This window comes from Carlito syrichta, unplaced genomic scaffold (genome assembly GCF_000164805.1).
Source record: "Carlito syrichta isolate Samal-C Ts95f unplaced genomic scaffold, Tarsius_syrichta-2.0.1 Scaffold309286, whole genome shotgun sequence".
Classification (NCBI taxonomy): domain Eukaryota; kingdom Metazoa; phylum Chordata; class Mammalia; order Primates; family Tarsiidae; genus Carlito; species Carlito syrichta.
The window spans coordinates 331,862-353,904 of record NW_007253382.1 but is presented as its reverse complement, the minus strand read 5'-3'; the positions used below and the strand labels follow the sequence as shown (position 1 = coordinate 353,904).

The 22,043-nt window shown below is 44.8% G+C and overlaps 1 protein-coding gene across 1 annotated transcript in view; it reads right to left on the bottom strand.

Annotated features, from left to right (window-relative positions):
- The window catches only part of TRNAU1AP (tRNA selenocysteine 1 associated protein 1), a 33,048-nt gene that overhangs the window by 3,491 nt on the left and 7,514 nt on the right, over positions 1-22,043 (bottom strand). Inside the window, exons 3-8 of the mRNA XM_008067100.2 lie at positions 20,147-20,246; positions 19,476-19,528; positions 15,704-15,835; positions 13,920-14,039; positions 12,035-12,197; positions 11,701-11,734 (exon numbers count right to left, since the gene is read on the bottom strand). Coding sequence (XP_008065291.2) covers positions 11,701-11,734; positions 12,035-12,197; positions 13,920-14,039; positions 15,704-15,835; positions 19,476-19,528; positions 20,147-20,246 — 602 coding nt within the window. The remainder of the gene's footprint in view (positions 1-11,700; positions 11,735-12,034; positions 12,198-13,919; positions 14,040-15,703; positions 15,836-19,475; positions 19,529-20,146; positions 20,247-22,043) is intronic.

Below are 22,043 nucleotides of genomic sequence, written 5' to 3'. Positions count from 1 at the left end.
GGGATCTATGTTGCTGAGGCTGGCCTTGAGTTCCTGAAGTGAGTAGTTGGGATTACAGGTGTGGACCACAATGCCGGCTCTTGTTAAACTTGACCTGGATGAAGTTTTCATGGGCAACTGCTTCATAATTACATGTCAAACTGCACATTTGTTTTATGTATTATATGTAAAAATATGTATTATATCTCACAATACAAAGTTTTAAAAATTCCTTATCAATATGGCTTTTTTAGTAGAAATTGAAAAACTGATCTTAAAATTTATATGGAAATGCAAAGAAACCAGAACAGCCAAAACAATCTTAGGGGGGAAAAAATTGAGGATTCACACCTCCCCATTTCAAAACTACTTGGAAGCTACAGTAATACTGTTTGGCAGTGGACTAAGGATACACAGAGAGGACACTGGAACAGGATGAAGAGTCCAACACAAACCTATACATTTATGGTAAACTGACTTTTGCTAAAGGCACCAAGACTATTCAAAGGGTAAAGGACAGTTTTCAACAAGTGGTACTAGAACAGTTTAATTTCCATGTCAAAAGGATGAAGTTGGACCCGACCTCACACCTTGTACAAAAATTAGTGGGCCAGGTGCAGCGGCTCATGTTTTTAATCCAAGCACTTGGGGAGGCCAAGGAGGGAAGATTGCTCAAGCCCAGTGATTCGAGACCAGCCTGGGCAACATGGTAAGATCTCCACTACACAATAAATAACTAAATAATTAGCCGGGCCATGTTAGCATGTGCCTGTAGTCCCAGCTACTGGAAGGCTGAGGTGAAAGGAGTGCCTGAGCCCAGCAAGTTGAGGCTGCAGTAACTGATTGTGCCACTGCACTCCAGCCTGGGTGGCAGAGTGAGACTTGGACTCAAAAAAAAAAAAAAAAAAGGAAAAAATAAAAATGCACCAAAGATAAATGAAAGAGCTAAAGGTATAAAACTCTTGGAATAAAACAGGTGTTAACAGGCAATGGCTTCTCAGATATGACATCAAAAGCACAAACAACAAAAGAAAAAATAGACAAATTGGGCTACATATGTGCTTCAAAGGACATTATCAAGAAAGTGAAAAGATAACTCATGAAATGAGAGGAAGTACTTTCAAATCGTATGTCTTAAAACAGACTAGTATCCACGTAAGGTATTCTTACAACTAAGCACTAAATCCAATTTAAATGGGAAAAGCTAGACATTGTGGCATGCGCCTATATTCCAGCTACTCTGGAGGTTGAGGTGGGAAGACTGCTTGAGCCCAGGACTTTGAATTCACCCCAGGCAACAAAGTGAATTCTCATCTGGAAAACTAAAACAAGTTGGGTATGGTGGCTCATGCCTGCAATCCTAGCACTTTGGGAAGTGGAGGTGAGAGGACTGCCTGAGCCCAAAGTCGAGACCAGCCAGTTCAATATGGTGAGACCTCATCTCTGCAATAAATTAAAAAAAAATTAGCCAGGTGTGGTGGCGCATGCTTGTAATTCTTGAGGCTAAAGGATCACCTGGGCCCAGCAGATTGAGGCTGTAAACGGCTGTGGGCATGCCACTGCACTCCAGCCCTGGGCAAAGGAGTAAGACTCAAAACAAAACAAACACTGGGCTCAGCATGTAATCCTTCTCTTTGGGAGGCTGAGGTGAGTGGATTGCCTGAACCCGCGGGTTCGAGAACCGCCTGGGCAACTTGGCGAGACCTCATCTCTACAATAAATCAAAAAATCAGCCGGGCGTGGTAGCGCACGCCTGTAATTCCGGCTACTCGGAAGGTTGAGGCGGAAGGATCGCCTGAGCCCAGCGGGTTAAGGCTGCAGTGGCTGTGAGCGTGCCACTGCACTCCAGCCTGGGTGACAGAGTGAGTGAGACTCTGACTCAAAAAAAGAAACCCACCAAAAAACAAAGGATTAAACAGTTTACCAAATGAGTCAGCAATTTCACTCCTACCAGTGTACCCAAGACATGAAAACTTGTCTATGTCCACACCAAAACTTGTACATGAATGTCATAGTAGCACTATTCATAATAGCCAAAAGTGAAAACATTTGTTCTTCAGCTGATAAAGAGATAAACAAAATGAATGGATGAATGGATGTGCAGACAACGGGAGTAATATTTGGGTAGGGGGAATACAGAGAGTGACTGGCTAATGCAGGGTTTCTTCCTGGGACAATGGAAATGTTCTGGAATTAGTGGTCGTAGCTGTACAACTCTGTGAGTATTCCAAAATCGTCTGAATTGCATGTATACTTTAAAAGGGTAAATTTTATGTTTTGTAGATTTTTTTTTTTTTTGAGTTGGAGTCTTACTCTGTCATCCAGACTGTAGTGCAGTGGCCGCTCCCGGCCACCGCAGCCTTGACCTGCTGGGGGCTCCGGCGATCCTTCCACCTCAGCCTTCCGAGTAGCCAGAATTAAAGGCATGCGCTACTACGCCCGGCTGATTTTTTGATTTACTGTAGAGATGAGGTCTCGCTGCCCAGGCGGGTCTCAAACCCGCGGGCTCAGGCAATCCACTCACCTCAGCCTCCCAAAGGCGCGGGATTACAGGCTGAGCCACCGAGCCCGGCTTGTTTTGTAGATTATATTTCAAAATTAAACTAAAAACCTAACTGTGATCTTATACTAGATCGTGTTTTATATTTGGTTATTTCTCGTTGAGAACATTTTCCTATGTCAGATTTGTATGAAAAAAACATGATTTTAAAAAAATGGCCACCATTATCATTATTTATTTATTTATTTTTGGTGAGAAAGCAGGAGTTTATTAAGAAGACAGAAAAGCTCCCACAGTGGAAGGGGACCCGAAAGAGAGTTGCTCTATTATCATTATTTAACAAATTATCATTACTTAATAAATCCTCCATTACTGGATATTTATCTGTACTGATGAATGTCATTTGTGGATAAAAATCTTTCAAGAATAATGATTCAGAAGATATAAATTAACTTTTTTTTTTTTTGAGTTGGAGTCTCACTCTGTCGCCCAGACTGGAGTGCAGTGGCTGCTCCCAGCCACCGCAGCCTCGACCTGCTGGACTCTGGCAATCCTTCCACCTCAGCCTTCCAAGTAGCTGGAACTACAGGCGCGCGCTACCATGCTGGCTAATTTTTTTTTTTTTGATTTATTGTAGAGACGAGGTCTCGCCAGGTGGGTCTTGAACCCATGGGCTTAGGCAATCCACTCACCTCAGCCTCCCAAGGCGCGGGATTACAGGCTGAGCCACCGAGCCCAGCTTAAATTAACTTTTTTACAGAAACACTGTGATGGTTAAATTTTATGTGCTTATATAAGTAAAAGATGTATTTGTAAAAAAAATTTTCTTATGTTTCAACTTAGGCTGATGGTACTAGTTGTTTGGTCAAACATCAGTTTAAATGTTGCTGTGAAGATAGTTTGAAGATATAATTAACACCTGTAATCAGCTTATTTATTTATTTATTTTTTAGAGATGAGGTCTTGCCAAGTAGCCCAGGCCGGTCTCAAACCCGTGAGCTCAGGCAATCCTTTTATCTCAGCCTCCCAAAGTGCTGGGATTATATGCATGAGCCACTGCACCCGACCTACTTTATTTTTTTATTTTTTTGAGTTGGAGTCTCACTCTGTCGCCCAGACTGGAGTGCAGTGGCCACTCCCGGCCACTGCAGCCTCGACCCGCTGGGCTCCGGTGATCCTTCCGCTTCAGCTTTCCAAGTAGCTGGAACTACAGGCACGCACTACCATGCCCAGCTAATTTTTTGATTTAGTGTATAGATGAGGTCTTGCCAAGTTGCCCAGGCGGGTCTCGAACCTGCGGGCTCAGGCAATCCACTCACCTCAGCCTCCCAAAGGTGTGGGATTACAGGCTGAGTCACCGAGCCTGGCTTCTACTTTATTTTTTAATTTTTTGAGTTGGAGTCTCATTCTGTCGCCCAGGCTAGAATGCAGTGGCACGCTCACAGCCACTGCAGCCTTGGCCTGCTGGGCTCAGGTGATCCTTCCACCTCAGCCTTCCAAGTAGCTGGAATAATAGGCATGCGCCACCATGCCTGGCTAATTTTTTGATTTATTGTAGAGATGAAGTCATATCAAGTTGCCTAGGTTGGTCTCAAACCTGTGGACTCAGGCAATCCTCTCACCTCAGCCTCCCAAAGTGCTGGGATTACAGGCGAGAGCCACTGTGCCTGGCCTGGCTTACTTTAAATAAAGGAGATTTTCTCGAAGAAGGAATTCTGCCTGGAGACTAACAGAAATCCTACCCGAGTCTTTAGGTAGCCAGCCTTACTAACTTGTACATGCCAGGCTCATGACTGCATCAACTACTGTCTGGGCTTTTAGCCTGCCCACCTGCCATACAAATTTCAGACATGCCAGACCTCATAATTGTATGACTCAATTCCTTAAAATAAATCTGTTAACATATACACATATCTTTTGTTTCTCTGAAGACCCCTAACACAAATGGTATGTTTAAACTTTTTTCTTCTTGCGATTTACAGGCCATTTGTGTTTCTTGTGTAAATTATTTCCCGCTTTCTTCTATCCTCAAGGGTCTACTTCACTTTTTTTTTTTTTTTTGAGTTGGAGGCTGGAGTGCAGTGGCACGCTCACAGCCACTAGCATCAATCTGCTGGGCTCTGGTGATCCTTCCACCTCAGCCTTCCAAGTAGCCGGAATTATAGGTACATGCTAATATGCCTGGCTAATTTTTATTTATTTATTGTAGAGACGAGGTCTCACCAAGTTGCCCAGGCTGGTCTTGAACCCGCAGGCACAGGCAATCCACTCGCCTTGACCTCCCAAAGTGCTAGGATTATAGGTTCAACCACCGAGCCCTGCTTACTTCTCTTTCAAAACCAGTCAGTGCTGAATCTTTTTACATAAGTACAACCAGAGAGATCTTTCTCTTGTAATTTTGATCTAAATATAAGATTTAAGTTCTGAGCATTTACAGAGGTTCCAGATAGAATCTGTAAAAAGGCAGACCACTAAGAAATCTGTCTGGTTACTCCATTCTGTATAGATAACAGCTTACAGCAACAGATTAGTGAGGGCTTAGTCAAGGCCAGACAATAAAGCATCCTGCCTTACTCTGAGGACGATCTACTGAAGGCAAGGAACAGTTGAAGGAGGGAAACAATGAACAGTTGAAGGAGGGAAACAATCTATATTGCACCCAGTTCACTGGGTAGTCATTAGGTTCAAATGGGAAGTAATATAATGCAATGGTAACTGCATAAAGTCGAGGATTCTTTTTTTTTTTTTTTTTTGAGTCGGAGCCTCACTCTGTCACTCAGGATGGAGTTTGGTGGCACGCTCATGGCCACCAACAGCCTTGACCTGCTCAGGCGATCCTTCTGCCTCAGCTTTCCATGTAGTTGGAACTACAGGCACACACTACCACACCCAGCTTATTTTTTACTGTAAAGACAAGGTCTCACCAAATTGCCCAGGCTGGTCTCAAACCCCTGAGCTCAGACAATCCTCTTGCCTCGGCCTCCCAAAGTGCTGGGATTATAGGCTTGAGTCACCGAGCCTGGCACTGGATTATTTATTTATGGATTTATTGTACATACGATGTCTCACCAAGTTTCCCAGGCTGGTCGCAAACCCCTGGACTCAGGCAATCCACTCACTACCGCCTCCAGAAGTGGTGGGATTACTGACTTTTTTTCTTTTCTTTCTTTCTTTTTTTTTTTTAGTTGGAGTCTCACTCTGTTGCCCAGACTGGAGTGCAGTGGCCGCTCCCGGCCACCGCAACCTCGACCTGCTGGGCTCCGGCAATCCTTACGCCTCAGCCTTCCAAGTAGCTGGAACTATAAGCGCGCGCTACGACACCCGGCTAATTTTTTTTTGATTTATTGTAGAGATGAGGTCTTGCCAAGTTGCTCAGGCAGGTCTCGAACCCACGGGCTCAGGCAATCCACTCACCTCAGCCTCCCAAAGCATGGGATTACAGGCTGAGCCACCGAGCCCGGCTGACATTTTTCTTCTTGTGGTTTTACAGGCCATTTGTGTTTCTTGTTATTTTATTTGTTTATTTAAGATTAGAAAATACAGTTTATTTAGAAAGTAAATTAGAGGAAAGAGAAAGAGGTGATTCGCCTCCCCAAGGTAGGGGAGAGGGCCAAAGCTAGGAAACATGGCCTGGCCATAGCTCAAAGAGCACATGGCCACACCATAGCTTAACAAGGCAGTGGCCAAATTATTTATTTATTTATTCATTATTTTATTTTATTTTTTGAGTTGGAGTCTCACTTTGTCGCCCAGACTAGAGTGCAGTGGCACGCTCCTGGCCACTGCAGCCTCGACCTGCTGGGCTCTGGCAATCCTTCCGCCTCAGCCTTCCAAGTAGCTGGAACCACAGGTGCATGCTACCATGCCCAGCTAATTTTTGATTTATTGTAGAGATGAGGTCTCGCCAAGTTGCCCAGGCGGGTCTTGAACCCGCGGGCTCAGGCAATCCACTCACCTCAGCTTCCCAAAGTGCAGGATTACAGACTGAGCCACTGAACCCGGCTCAAATTATTTACTTTAAACATACCATTTGTATGTATGAGCACTGCCTTGTACCTGGCAAACTGTGTCTTTTAAAGGACATTTTGCTGACAGAACATAATTTTTTCTATGACTTTCTCTTGAAGAATAATCCTCAAAATAGACTAATTTAATGCTCTGAGTCCTTCTGTACCTTAAGCAAATTTTTTCCTTACTTAGAAATCAATGTCTGGTTGGGCATGATAGCTCACGCCCATAATCCCAGCACTTTGGGAGGTGAAGGCAAGAGGATTCCTAGAACTCATGGGTTCAAGACCTGCCTAGGCAACATGGTGAGACCTCGTCTCTACAATAATCAAAAAAATTGGACAGGCATGGTGATGTGTGCCTGTAGTTCCAGTTACTCAAAGGCTGAGGCAGGATTGTTTGAGTCCAGCATGCCAAGACTGCAGTGGTATGAGCATGCCACTGCACTCCAGCCTGGGCAACAGAGTAAGACTCTAATTTAAAAATAAATAAATACATACATAAATAAAATAAAAATTTTTTAAAATTGTTTTTCCTAACCAGGTGTGGTAGCTCACATCTGCAATCCTAGCACTTTGGGAGGCAGAGAAGAGAGGATTGCCTGAGTCCATGGGTTTGAGACCAGCCTGGGAAAACTGGCACCATCTCCTCTCTACAATAAACTAGCAAACAAACAAACAAAAAAGTAAGGCTGGGTGTGGCAGCTCATACCTATAATTCCAGCACTTTGGGAGGCCCAGGGGAGAGAATTGCTTGAGCCTACCTATGGATTCCAGACCAGCCGGGCAACTTGGCAAGACCTCATCACTACAATTAAAAAAAAAAAAATTAGTCAGATGTGATGGCCCACACCTGTGGTTCCAGCCTTGGAAGGCTTAAGTGGAAGAATTGCCTGAGCCTAGCAGGTTGAGGCTATGGTGGCTGTGAGTGTGTCACTGCCCACCAACCTTGCTGACAGAGTGAGACTCTGACTCAAAAAAAATAAAAAATCCGGGTGTAGTGGCTCAGCCTGTAATCTCAGCAATTTGGGAGGCTCAGGTGAGAGAACTGCCTGAACCTGGGAGTTTGAGACCAGCCTGGGCAAAACTAGCCAGGCATGGTGGCATGCATCTGTAGTTCTAGCTACTTGGAAGGCTGAGGTGGAAGTATTGCCTGAGTTCAGCAGGTCAAGGCTGCGGTGGCTGTGAGCATGCCACTGCACTCCAGCCTGGGTGACAGAGTAAGACTCCAACTGGAAAAAAAAAAATATTAAAAATAGCACAAGTGGCTGGGCTCGGTGGTTCAATTTGTAATCCCAGCACTTTGGGAGACCAAGGCGACTGGATTGACTGAGCCCGTGGGTTCGAGACCCACCTGGGCAACTTGGCGAGACCTCATCTCTACAATAAATAAAAAAAATTAGCCAGGCATGGTAGCACGCGCCTGTAGTTCTGGCTACTCGGAAGGCTGAGGCAGAAGGATCATTGGAGCCCAGCAGGTCAAGGTTGTAGTAACCGGGAGTGTGCTACTGCACTCCAGCCTGGGCGACAGAGTAAGATTCCAACTCAAAAAAAAAAAAAAAAAATAGCACAAGTAAATGACTCTTTATTTTTTTCTAATTTTTATTTATTTTTTAGTTGGAGTCTCACTCCTATTGCCCAGGCTGGAGTACACGGCCACCACAGCCTCAACCTGCTGGGTTCTGGCAATCCTTCCACCTCAGCTGGAACTACAGACTCACGTCACCATGCCCGGCTAGTAAATGATTCTTTAAAAAGAATATCAGCTGGGCGCAATGTCTCACACCTATCATCTTAGCACTTTGGGATGCCGAGGTGAGTGGATTGCCTAAGCTCACGGGTTCCAGACCAGCCTGGGCAACATGGTGAGACCTCATCTCTACAATAAATAAAAAAATTTATGGTAGCGTGTGCCTGCAGTTCCAGCTACTTGGAAACCTGAGGCAGAAGGATCATCTGAGCCCAGCAGGTTGAGGCTGCGGTGGCTGTGAGCATGCCACTGCACTCCAGCCTTTGCAACAGAGTGAGACTCTGACTCAAAAAAAAAAAAAAGTATCACAGACCAGGTGTGGTGGCTCATGCCTATAATCCCAGCACTTTGGGAAGCCGAGGTAAGAAGGATTGCTTGAGCCAGGAGTTTGAGACCAGGCTATACAACAAAGCAAGACCTCATCACAACAAAAAATAAAAAATTTAGTTGGAGCCGGGCTCGGTGGCTCAGCCTGTAATCTCGCGCCTTTGGGAGGCCGAGGTGAGTGGATTGCCTGAGTCCATGGGTTCAAGACCTGCCCGGGCAACTTGGCGAGACCTCAATAAATAAAAAATTAGCAGGGTGTGGTAGCGCGTGCCTGTAGTTCCAGCTACTTGGAAGGCTGAGATGGAAGGATCACCAGAGCCCAGCAGGTCGAGGCTGCGGTCACTGCACTCCAGTCTGGGCGACAGAGTGAGACTCCAACTCAAAAAAAAAAAAAAAAGAAAATTTTAGTTGGGAGGTCAATGTAAAAATTAAAAAAAAAAAAAATGACACCTGTACTGGCATGTTCATCAAAGAACAATTCACAATTGCAAAGATGTGGAATCAACCTAAATGCCCATCCACTGATCAGTGAATAATGCATATGTGGTATATATACACTATAAAATACTATTCAGCCAACAAAAATAAAACAATGTTAGGCCAGGAGCAGTGGCTCATGAGCCTGCGGTGGCCATGAGAGTGCCACTACACTCCAGCCTGGGTGACACAGTGAGACTTTGACTAAAAAAAAAAAGTTGTTTTTCCTAATTTTCTAAAACCTAAGGGAATGTTTTAAGAACTATTAAAAAAAAAAGAACTATTAATATCTCATTTGAGTCTGGGTACAGTGGCTTGTGTCTGTAAGGCCAGCACTTACTAAGGTTCAGGCAAGTGGATCGCTTAAGCCCAGGAGTATTTTCCATATTTTCAGTTCTATTCATTGAAAATCATGTGAACAGGTTATTTATTCATTTATTTTGTGTTGGAGTCTCACTCTGTCACCCAGGCTGGAGTGCAGTGGCATGCTCATGGCCACCACAGCCTCAACCTGCTAGGCTCAGGTGATCCTTTCATCTCAGCCTTCCAAGTAGCTGGAACTACAGGCACGGGTTACCATGCCCGGCTAATTTTTAAAATTTTTTTGTAGAGACGAGGTCTCATCAAGTTGCCCAGGTTTGTCTTGAACCCCTGGACTCAGGCAACTCTCTTACCTCAGCCTCCCATAGTCCTGGGATTACAGGCTTGAGCCCCCCAGGTCAGCCTTATTTATCATTTAGAGGCAGTGTCTCACTCTGCTGCCCAGAGTGCAGTGGCATGATCATAGCTCACCGCAGTCTCAAACCTCTGAGCTCAAGTGATCCTTTTACCTTAGTCTCCCAAGTAGCTGGGACTACATTGCAAACTACATGCCTGGCTACGTTTTTTATTTTTTGTAGAGATAGTTTTTTACTGTGTTGCCCAGGCTGGTCTCAAATTCCTGGGCTCAAGCCATCCTCCCATCTTGGCCTCTGAAAGCACTGGGATTACAGGAATGAGCCATATGCCCAGCAAAAAACATGTAACTTAAAATATACTAAAGGACAGAAAAAAGTAAAACATGAAATACAAAATAACCCAGGTGCGTGGCTCACTCATTGGCAGTAGTGGGAAACTGCTGGTGTGGGGAGGCACAGCTCATCAACAAGAGTACCTGCATAATGAAAAATTGTATACCTAACCTTGAATTGTACTCCACATCTTTAAAAATAAAAAAATTAAAAAGAAAATAAAAATAAAATTTAAAAAGTGAATTTTATAAACTGAAACAAACACAAGGTAATCATACTATTTATTTTTCTATTTTTTTGTTTTTTGAGTTGGAGTCTCACTCTGTCACCCAGACTGGAGTGCAGTGGCCGCTCCCGGCCACCACAGCCTCAACCTGCTGGGCTCCAGCGATCCTTCCGTCTTAGCCTTCCAAGTAGCTGGAACTACAGGTGCCCGTACCACGCCTGGCTAATTTTTTGATTTATTGTAGAGATGAGGTCTCACCAAGTTGCCCAGGCGGGTCTCGAACCCACAGGCTCAGGCAATCCACTCATCTCAGCCTCCCAAAGGTGCGGGATTACAGGCTGAGCCACCGAGCCCGGCTTATTTTTCTATTTTTAATTAAATTAATTAATCAATTAATTTACTTATTGAGTCAGAGTCTTACTCTGTCGCCCAGGCTGGAGTGCAGTGGCATGCTCTCGACCATCGCAACCTCGACTGCTGGGCTCAGGCAATCCTTCCACCTCAGCCTTTCTTTCTTTTTTTTTTTTTGAGTTGGAGTCTCACTCTGTCGCTCAGACTGGAGGGCAGTGGCACGCACCCAGCCACCGCCGCCTCAGCCTGCTGGATTCTGGCGATCCTTCCGCCTCAGCCTTCCAAGTAGCTGGAACTACAGGTGCGTGCTACTACACCCGGCTACTTTTTGGTTTATTGTAGAGATGAGTTCAGGCCAAGTTGCCCAGGCGGGTCTTGAACCCGCGGGCTCAGGCAGTCCACTCACCTCAGCCTCCCAAAGCGTGAGATTACAGGCTGAGCCACCAAGCCCGGCCACCACCCCAGCCTTTCAAGTAGCTGGAATTATAGACATATGCCACCACACCCAGCTAATTTTGTGATTTACTGTAGAGATGAGGTCTCACCAAGTTGCCCAGGTTGGTCTCGAACCTCCAGGCTCAGGCAATCCTCTTGCCTTGGCCTCCCAAAGTGCTGGGATTACAGGCTAAGCCACCACACTCAGCCTACCTGGCTAATTTTAAAATTATTTTGTTGAGACCAGGTCTTGCTGTGTTGCCTAGGCCAATCTCAAGCAATCCTTCTGCTTCAGCCCCCAAAGTGCTGGGATTACAAGCATGAGCCACTACATCTGGCCAAGGTAACAGTATTGTTATTAGAGACCCACATTTGGGTAGAATGCCACGTATCCTGGGAGTGATGGGCTTCCCTGGGAGTTGCTCATCCCAGGCTCTCTGGGATCTGCACTCATATCTGTGACACATAATCTGTAATTATGCATGCATCTGGCTCTCTCACTAGAATGTAAATTAAGTTCTTCCAGAGCAGAATTTACCTTGCCTTCCTTCAGCATCTGGCTGAGGGCACAGTGCCAGCCACAAAGCAATCACTTTATAATGGTTGACAGAGGAATGAATGAATGAACAATTCCTTACCTTCCAACGCATCATCTCCAACTTCTTCATATGTCTGCCAAGAGAGCAGAAGGGTGGGTGAGCCGCATGGTGAAATCTTGGCCCATGACCATGATGGCTTATTCTTTTTTTTTGAGTCGGAGTCTCATTCTGTCACCAAGGTTGGAGTACAGTGGCACACTCATGGCCACTGCAGGACAAGGGCTTATTTTTAACAAGGGGCCCTAGGTTCCTTCAGCTTTCCCATTTTTCTGAAGCCCAAGCCCCCATCCTTGCCAATCCCATCCTGGAAAAATGACCCATTTCTAGAGGAGAGACATAACCCAAGAGGGTCAGACCTGCCACGTCACAGTACCTGCATGGTGCTCTGGGTATAGCCATACTGGGGGTAGCTGTAGCTGTAGCTGCCTGTGTTCTGGTCATAGCCCCACTGGGCATAGTAGTTCTGGTACTGCTGGTAATACTGGTTGTAGCTGTAACTGTACATCTGACTATATTCCACTGGCTTTACACGGCTCCTTAAATGAAGAAACAAAAATAAACACGACAACCCTCTTTCAGGCCCCCCTCTGCTTGAAAGTTTTTCTGTCTTCTTAATAAATCCTATTTTCTCAAAAATAAGTAAGTAAATAAATAAACAACTGCAGGTCAACATTTCCAGAACACTGCCTATGTGGCCAGAGGCTATCCTAAGAGTTTTTGCAGACTAGTTCATTTAATCCTCACAACATCCCGATGCAATAAATAAATATATCATTATTTGGCTGGGCTCGGTAGCTCAGCCTGTAATCTCAGCACTTTGGGAGGCCGAGGTGAGTGGATTGCCTGAGTCCACGGGTTCAAGACCAGCCCAGGCCACTTGGCAAGCCCTCATCTCTTAGTAAATTTTAAAAATTAGTCAGGCGTGGTAGTGTGCACCTGAAGTTCTGGCTCCTTGGAAGGCTGTGGGGGAAGGATCGCCGGAGCCCAGCAGGTCAACGCTGGGGTGGCTGTGAGTATGCCACTGTCCTCCAGCCTGGGCGACAGAATGAGACTCCAACTCAAAAAAAAAGAGCATCGAAAGCTCAACCCTAAGAGTTCAGCTATTCTTGTACTTTTGGTGTAGTTTCTCAGCCTTGATACCACTGACATGGTGCGGTGGATTGTCACACAATTCCTTGTTGTGGGGGCTGTCCTATACATGGCAGGATGTTTAGCAGTATCTCTGGCTGCTACACATTAGATGCCAAAAGCACATCCTCAGTTGAGATAACCAAAACAGCTCCAGATACTGCCCAGGTCTCCTGGGGGGCAAAATCACCCCCAGTTGAGAATTATTAATTTGGCTACAGAATAAAAGATGCTATTCAGAGAAAAGCTGTCTTGCATCTGCAGGAGAAACATGCTTGGAGTCGTAAGGAAGAAGGTTTTTGTACCTAGCATGACAGGTGTAATAGTGATGCATAAAATGTTCTATAGATTGTGTGGAACATTAAATCTTACCCATTTCAGCAGCAAGGAATATTCACAGGAAGGTTGTAGGCTTCTTTAATATAAATAAGGGTAAATTTTTTTTTCCTTTTGGTAAATATTTGTTTTGCTTATTTATTTGAGTCAGAGTCTCACTGTTGTTGTCCAGGTTGGAGTGCAGTGACATGATCACAGCTCACTGCAGCCTTGACCTTCTGAGCTCAGGCGATCCTTCTGCCTCAGTCTCTCAACTAGCTGGAACTACAGGTGTGTACCACCATGCCTGGCTAATTCTTTATTTTTTTTATTTTTGTGGAGACAAGGTTTCGGTGTATTTTCCAGGCTGATCTTGAACTCCTGGGCTCAAGCTATTCTTCTGCCTCAGCCTCCCAGAGTGCTGGGATTACAGGCGTGCGCCACTGTGTCTGGCCTAATCCTTATTAATTCTATGGATAAGTTCCCAACAGTGGCACTACTGGGTAATGAGCAGGGACATCACATATGTATAGCCAAATAGCTTTTCCAATGTTGCCACAAGCATCGCCTAAATGTACTGCCTCTCCCAATCATAGCTCTATCGCAAACTACGAGCTTCTAGAGGGGCGGGTTAAGCTAATTCATCTGTAATATGCAGCACACAGCCTGGCAAACAGCAGGTTTTCAGTACTTGTGGCTTGAACTGAATCCCCCTGCAGTCTCGCACCATCATGTGGATGCCCTGATTTTCAGCAAATGGATGAAGAATGTTCAGGGTGGAGTCTGAGGCCATCTAACACCCCTGCAGGACTCACGCTTTAGGGATTGCCACGCTCAGTCGCACAGGTTTGGACCCCAATCCTACTGCCCCCTGGCACTCCGTCAGGGCTCGCTTCTGCTCCAATTCATCTGTGAATTTCACAAAACCATAACCCCTGCAGGAAAAAAATAACAACATACTATTTAGATCACAAATGTGATAGAAGTCTAAGAATGGAGGAATGGAAAAGAAGAAAGAGTAAGAAAGGAAATGGGCTAAGAGGAGAGAGACAGTTCATCAAACTAGAGGAAGGGATGGCAGCCTCATCAGGGAAGGTGTCCACAAGGTAGTGTCAGGATTCAAGCCCAGGATGACCATGAGATCTGTAGAAATTTCCACTTTCTGTTTACCATTTTCCTCAACACCATCATCCATAGGGTCCTTCCCTAACCAGAGCATCCACAACAATCTACTGAAAAACAACTACTATCATTACCCTCATCATTATGGTAGTAGAGGTAGTATTAACAGTTGAAAAAGTTCATTTAGCAAATAGTTACAGAATGTGCCTGTATGCCAGACACTGTTGTTCTAGGCACCTGATGTAGCAATCACAAACAGACAAGGTGCCTGCTTTCCTAAGCTCATATTCTAGCTGGGGGCTAAATTACTGCTAGCTAACATTTAATAAACACTTGTTTCTCAGGCATTGTGCTGAGTATTTTCTCAGGATCAACCTGTCTAACTATCATGAAGGTGGTATCTACATTTTGTTGAAGAGGTATTTAAAGTTAAGAGAGGTCTAATAACCTGCCCAGGCAGGGCATGGTGGCTCACAGTTGTAATTCCAGCTACTCAGGAGGCTGAGGTAGGAGGATTGCTTAAGTTGAGGAGTTGGAGACCAGTCTGGGCAATATAGCCAGACTCTCTCTCTAAAAACGAGCCAAGCATGGGCATGGTAGCACGGGCCTATAGTACCAGCTACTGAGAAGGCAGAGATGGTAGAACTGTTTGAGCCTAGGAATTTGAGGCTGCAGTGAGCCATTATTATCTAAGCCTACAGGTTTGAGACCAGTCTGGGCAATTTGGTGAGACATCATCTCTACAATAAATAAAAAAAATCAGCCAGGAATGGTTTTGTGTGCCTGTAGTTCCAGATACTTGGAAGGCTGAGGCAGAAGGATCGCCGGAGCCTAGCAGTTCAAGGCTGCAGTGGCCGTGAGTGTGCCACTGCACTGTACTCCTGCCTGGGCGACGGAGTGAGACTCCAACTCAAAAAAAAAAAAAAAAGCTTTTCTTGAGGTTTTTCCATTTTTGAAGTGGAAAACTTCTAACTATACCAATAGGCTCCCCCCGCCCCCCAAAAAAAGGTTGGGGCGTGCTGACTTACACCTGTAATCCCAGCACTTTGGGAGATCAAGGGAGGAGGATTACTTGAGCCCAGGAGTTTGAGACCATCCTAGGCAACATAGCAAGACCTCATCTCTAAAAAATAAAAAAAAATTAATTAACTTAAAAAAGGTTCAGTAGCAATAACAAACAAAATAGCCAACATCTATAAAGCATTTTGGTTGAGACTTATTTATATCTTTTAATCCTACATCAATCCCATTAGCAGCTGCTATTAACCAGCCCCATTTTATAGATGGGGCTGAAGGGTCAGAAAGGCTCAGTAACTTGTCCACTGTATTATCCTAAATAGTACCAGAGTTGGGGTTCATACAAGGCAGTTTAGCTGCGCTCTTAACCACCAGGCTACATGGTCTCTCTAAAACATCTCCACCCAGAAGAGCAGGATGAAACTCCCAGAGTAGGCATCGATAATGCATACGGTCTTACTTAGACATGCCTGTCTGGTCCAAAACCACTTTGCCTCCTCGACAGGAGGGATAGACTTTGACGAAGAATTCATACAGCATGCCATCGTCCACGTCAGGGGTCAGGTCCCCCACAAAGAGGGAGTATTCAGGGCTGAGAGGAGAGAAAAACAGGACTCAGAGATAAAAGACAAAAAACTCTGTTCTGAAGAGCTCTTCCCACATTCCAGGTAAACCCCTTCTTGGCTTCTTAAGGAACAACGCATCTGATGGGTCTACTTAACCAGGCTCTACTTTGTTTCATTACAGCAGTTCTGGTAGAAGCCTTATTGGAATAGTCCCTGCCACCAATCCCTCACCTACTTCACAAAGTTGGCTTCAAGTATTACATGAGTGCAGATGAGGGGATGGGGTCAAAGATGCATCTCTGAGGCACTAAAAAGATAAAACTAGGCATTCTGCATTCGTTGCACATTTTATTTTTGAGTCAGGGTCTTACTCTGACACTCAGGCTGGAGTGCAGTGGTGTGATCATGGCTCACCACAGCCTTGAACTCCTAGGCTCAGGTAATCCTTCTGCCTCAGCCTCCTGAGTAGCTGGGACTATAGGTGCGTGCCACCACACCCAGTTAATCTTTTTATTTTAATTTTTTATTGAAATGAGGTCTCACTATGTTGCCTAGGCTGGTCTCAAATTCCTGGGCTCAAGCAGTCCTCTTGCCCCAGCATCTCAAAATGCTGAGATTATAGGTGTGAGCTGCTGGGCTGGCTCACAGTATATTTTAAATACAAATGTTAAAAGACAGAGAGAATAAAAACTAGACCTTATTTCCTATGAATCTGAAGCCTAAAATTAAATCGGCCAGGAGCAGTGGCTCATACCTGTGATCCTAGCACTTTGGGAGGCTGAGGCAGGAGGACTACCTGAGCCCAGGAGGCTAAGGCTGTGGTGAGCCATGATTGTGCCACTGTAATCCAACTTAGGTGACAGAGTGAGACCATGACTCAAAAATAATAATAAAATAAAATTAAAAATAAAGCCTAAAATAAAATCCTCAATCCTCAAACTTTGAGAACAGAGGTCAACAAACTTTATCTGCATATGTCAGACAGCAAATATTTTAGGTTTTGTTTGGGAACCTATGGTCTCTGTAATGTTTTCTTTTTTTCTGAGTCAGAGTCCCATTCTGTCACCTAGGCTAGAGTGCAGTGGCACGCTCACTGCTAGCTGTGCTCAGACAATCCTTCTGCCTCAGCCTCCTGACTAGCTGGTACTACAGGCACATGCCACCACACGCAGCTAATTTTTTTTATTTATTGTAGAGACGAGGTCTTGCCAAGCTGCCCAGGCTGGTCTCTAACCATTGGGCTCAGGCAGTCCTCTTGCTTCTGTCTCCCAAAGTGCTGGGATTACAGGCATGAGCCACCAAGACCAGCTGTCATGTTTTCTTAAAAACCACTTCAAGGCTGGGTGTGGTGGCTCAAGCCTATAATCCCAGCACTTTGTGAGTCCGAGGTGAGAGGATTGCCTGAGCTCCGGGGTTTGAGACCAGCCTGGGCAACATGGTGAGACCTTGTCTCTACAACAAATAAAAAAATTAGCTGGGCATGGTAGTACATGCCTGTAGCTCCGGCTAGCTAGAGCTAGCTGGAAGACTGAGGTGGAAGGATTGCCAGAGCCCAGTAGGTTGACGCTGGGGTGGCCGTGGGTGTGCCACTGCACTCCAGCCTGGGTGACAGAGTGAGACTCCAACTAAAAAAAAAAAACAAAAAAAAAACAAAAAATAAAAACCACTTCTAGCTCATGGGTGATAAACATCAGGCCCAAATTTGCCAATCCTTGTTCAAGGAGATCAATTCTATTCAAGTAAATGAACAAGTAAACCTTTGTTATTATTTTCTAATTTCAAGTATGATATATATTTCTTGTATAAAATCAGAATATACAAAAGCTCACAAAAAAATAAAATTACCCACTCAATGTATTAATGATCTAATATATACCTGTCTCTTTATTCCCCTAAGGCTTTTCTTCAGAATTTACAAAAATTGGATACAATTCCTTATGTCTTGTTTCTCCCATTCTCAAACTTTTAACATCCTGACATGTCAGTGTTCTGCAATGTTACTTATTAATGGATACATTCCATTCCAATTAATGAACAGGTTATAATTTAACCACTTCCCTACTGGGTTATTTGGTTTTCCCCAACTTCTCCACTACACATAATACTTTAACCAACATGTTCAAAGCGAATCTTTGCACACATCTATGAATAAATCCTGACAAGTAAAATCATCGGGTCAATGGGTACAAACCTTTATAAAGCTTTTGATACATTGTTTTAAAGCTTTTTTTTTTTTCTTTCTGAATTGGAGTATCACTCTGTCGCCCAGGCTGGAGTGCAGTGGCATGCTCATAGCCACCACATCCTCGACCTGCTGGGCTCAGGCGATCCTTCCACTTCAGCCTTCCAAGTAGCTGGAACTACAGGCACATGCCACCATGCCTGGCCAACTTTTTGATTTATTGTAGAGATGAGGTCTCGCCAAGTTCCCCAGGCTGGTCTCAAACCCATGGGATAAGGCAATCCTCTCACCTCAGCCTCCCAAAGTCCTGGGATTACAGGCATGAGCCACCGTGCCCAGTTGATTTTTTTTTTTTGAGTTAGAATCTCACTCTGTCACCCAGGCTGGAGTGCAGTGGCATGCTCACAGTCACCGCAGCCTCGACCTGCTGGGCTCAGACGATCCTTCCACCTCACCCTTCCAAGTAGCTGGAACTACAGGCACATGCCACCATGTCCAGCTAATTTTTAAATTTATTGTAGAGATGAGGTCTTGCCATGTTGCCTAGGCTGGTCTCGAACCCATGAGCTCAGGCAATCCTCTCACCTCAGCCTCTCAAAGTGCTGGGATTATAAGTGTGAGCTACCATGCCTCCCCGCCTGTTTTGAAGCTTTAAAACAGCAACCCGAAATGCCAATTTATGTTGCTACAACAGATCAACTCTCATTGAATAAAATCTTAACAAGAGTAACAGGGGTGGTACCAAATATAGAAAAGACTGCTGAGGCTGGTACGGTGGCTCACAGCACTCTGGGAGGCCAAGGTGAGAGGATCACCTGAGCCCACAGGTTCGAGACCAGCCTGGGCAACTTTGCGAGACCTCATTGCTACAATAAATCAAAAAATTAGCCGTGCATGGTGGCACGTGCCTGTAGCTCCACCTACTTAGAAGGCTGAGGCAGAAGGATCGCCTGAGCCCAGCAGGTAGAGGCTGTGGTGGCTGGGAACATGCCACTGCACTCCAGCCTGGGTGACTGAGTGAGATTCCAACTCAAAAAAAGAAAAAGAAAAAGAAAGAAAAGACGTGGGCCTTCCCACATCTTTAAAAAAGATTTTTTTTTTTTTTGAGTTGGAGTCTCACTCTGTCGCCCAGACTGGAGTGCAGTGGCCGCTCCCGGCTACCGCAGCCTTGACCTGCTGGACTCCGGTGATCCTTCCGCCTCAGCCTTCCGAGTAGCCGGAATTACAGGCATGCGCTACCACGCCCGGCTGAATTTTTTTAATTTATTGTAGAGATGAGGTCTCAACAAGTTAGAAAAAAAAAAGACATGGTCTTGCGTGAAGCACACTGGGAAGGCCCACCAGCGAGGAAGTGAGGGAGTCTTCCTTGGTGGAGTGCAATGAGGGGGTAGAAAGTGCACCCAAACTTGGCTCCCTATTCTCCTTTCTGGTGGTGACAGGCACAGTAACACATCTCCTCTGTCTAGACATCACTTGGTACATACCTGTTATCTGGTTGTTTTCCATAAGTGGCATAGTTCAGTTTAAAACGTTTTGCCTGGAAATTTAAAAACAAACAAACTAAAACAGAGAAAGGTGTTTCAAGAGTCAAACAATATTTGAAAAAAACTGAAATAAATTACCTTGGCCAAAACATCTCCCCCTCTCTAAGCCTCAGCTTTCTCTCCTGTATAAAATGAGGGGGTTGCACGGATGATGGCTAAGGGCACCGCCAGCTCCATGGTTCTATGAGCCCAGGTGTGCCAGCTGGTGCAGCTGTAAGCTAAGTAACTGTGGGAAGAGCAGAATGTAACTCTCTTGAAACGTGTCCTCACTGCTGCCAGCCTGTCCTAGTTTCTCAATCAGGCAAGAGGTCTAGAGTTTCAAGTCTTCCGTTATGGAGGCAGTGATGCAGAGTGGGAAGGGCATGGATTTTGGAGGCAACCAATCTTCAGTTTGAATCCTGGCTCTGCCACTTACTACCTGTGTTGCCTTGGGCAAGTTATTTCACTTCCCTGAGCTTCAGTTTCCTGGGCTGTCAAAGATAACAATGCCTATTGGACAGGGTTGTTATAGGATTAAATACAATGATGTAAGTATACAGTAGGGATTCAACACATGGTAGTAATCAATTACAATAAAAATGGCAACATCATCAGTATCTAAGTGTCCTTACAGGTGTGGCTCCTGGCAGGGGTTTCCCATTAATTTTATGTAAACACTTCTCAGCTGTGGCCAAATCTGCGAATTCTACAAAGCAGTAGCCAGCTGGGATCCTGGGGAAAAAAAAAAAAGCAAACAGAGAAAGAGAATAGTTAAAGATATCCAGATGAGTTTTGGCCTGAAGGAGGAGGAAACAGTTTTCTTTTCTTTTTAAAAATTTTTTAGAGACAGGGTCTTGCTTTGTCACCCAGACTGTAGTATAGTGGTACTGCAGCCTCTAACTCCTGAGCTTCCCTTGCAGCTGGAACTACAAGTATGTGCCACCATGCCCAGTTACTTTTATTTTTTGTAGAGACAGGGTCTGGCTATGTTGCACAGGCTTGTCTTGAACCTCTGGCCTCAAGCAACCCTTGCAACTTAGTCTCCCAAAGTGCTAGGATTACAAGCATGAATCACTGCATCCAGCCAGAAATGGTTTTCCTTTTGTTTTTCCAAGTCAGAGTCTCACTTGTCACCCAGGCTGGAGTGCAGTGGCATGCTCATGGCCACCACAGCCTTGACCTGCTGATCAGGTGATCCTTCTGCCTCAGTCTTCCAAGTAGTTGGAACCAAAGGCGAGTGCCACCACATCTGGCTCATTTTTTGATTTATTGCAGAGATGAGGTCTCGCCAAGTTGCCCAGACTGGTCGAATCCCTGGGTCCAGGCAATCCTCTTGCCTTGGTCTCTCAAAGTGCTGGGATTACAGGTATGAGCCACCACGCCCAGTAGAAATGGTTTTCTAATAAGAGCCCATACTGTTTTTGTTCCCAAGCTATATCCTAGGTCAGACCTAACTTAAAAATCTAAATATAAGGATTGCCAATCTAGGTTCATTCTAGATTCATTTAGTAAATATCTATTTATGTACTGTATCATGTGTGAAGTATTCTTGCCAAAATTGTTTTATACAATCTAGTCAAGCCTCTAGATCTAATATCTAGTTTAAAGGGAATATTAGGGATAGACTATGTAAAACATCACCAGAAGAACACAAATGAATCCAGGATGTAGAATGTTATGTAAGATAACTACTCTTACCTCCTTAAAAACTCAGTGTTATGAGAAAGAGGTGAGCTTTGTAGATTAAAAGAGACTTAAAAAAAAACTGAATGCAATGCAGGAAACTGTAAATCCTAATTCATTAAAAAAGAAAAAAATCAGCCCAGCATGGTGGCTTAAGCCTGTAATCCCAGCACTTTGGAAGGTGGAGGTGACAGGATTGCCTGAGCACAGGAGTTTGAGACTAGCCTGAGCAACATGGCAAGACCTCATCTCTACAATAAATCAAAAAATTAGCCAGGCGTGGTGGCACATACCTGTAGTTCCAACTACTTGGAAGGCTGAGGCGAAGGATCACCTGAGCCCAGGAGGTCGAGGCTGCGGTGGCCATGAGCGTGCCACAGTATTCCAGCCTGGGGGACAGTGAGACTCTGACTCAAAAAAAAAAAAAAAAAAAAAAAATCGATCAAATATATCCTGAAAACAATTATAAAAATTTAAATATAGACTGGCTATTATATGGTATTAAGGAATCATTGTGAATTTTGTTAGTGTGATAAGAGCATTATGATATATAAAAGACTGTCTAGTCCAAGTGCAGTAGCTCAAGCCTATAATGCCAGTGCTTTAGGAGGCTGAAGTGGGAGTATCACATGTGCCCAGGAGTTGGAGGTTACAGTGAGTTACAATTACACCTCTGCACTCCAGTCTGGATGACAGATTGAGACTTTGTAAAAAAAATTAAAAATAGCCAGGTACGGTGGCTTAAGCCTGTAATCCCAGCACTTTGGGAGATGGAGGCAAGAGGACTGCCTGAGCTCAGGGGTTCGAGACCGGCCTGGGCAACATGGCAAGACCTCGTCTCTACAA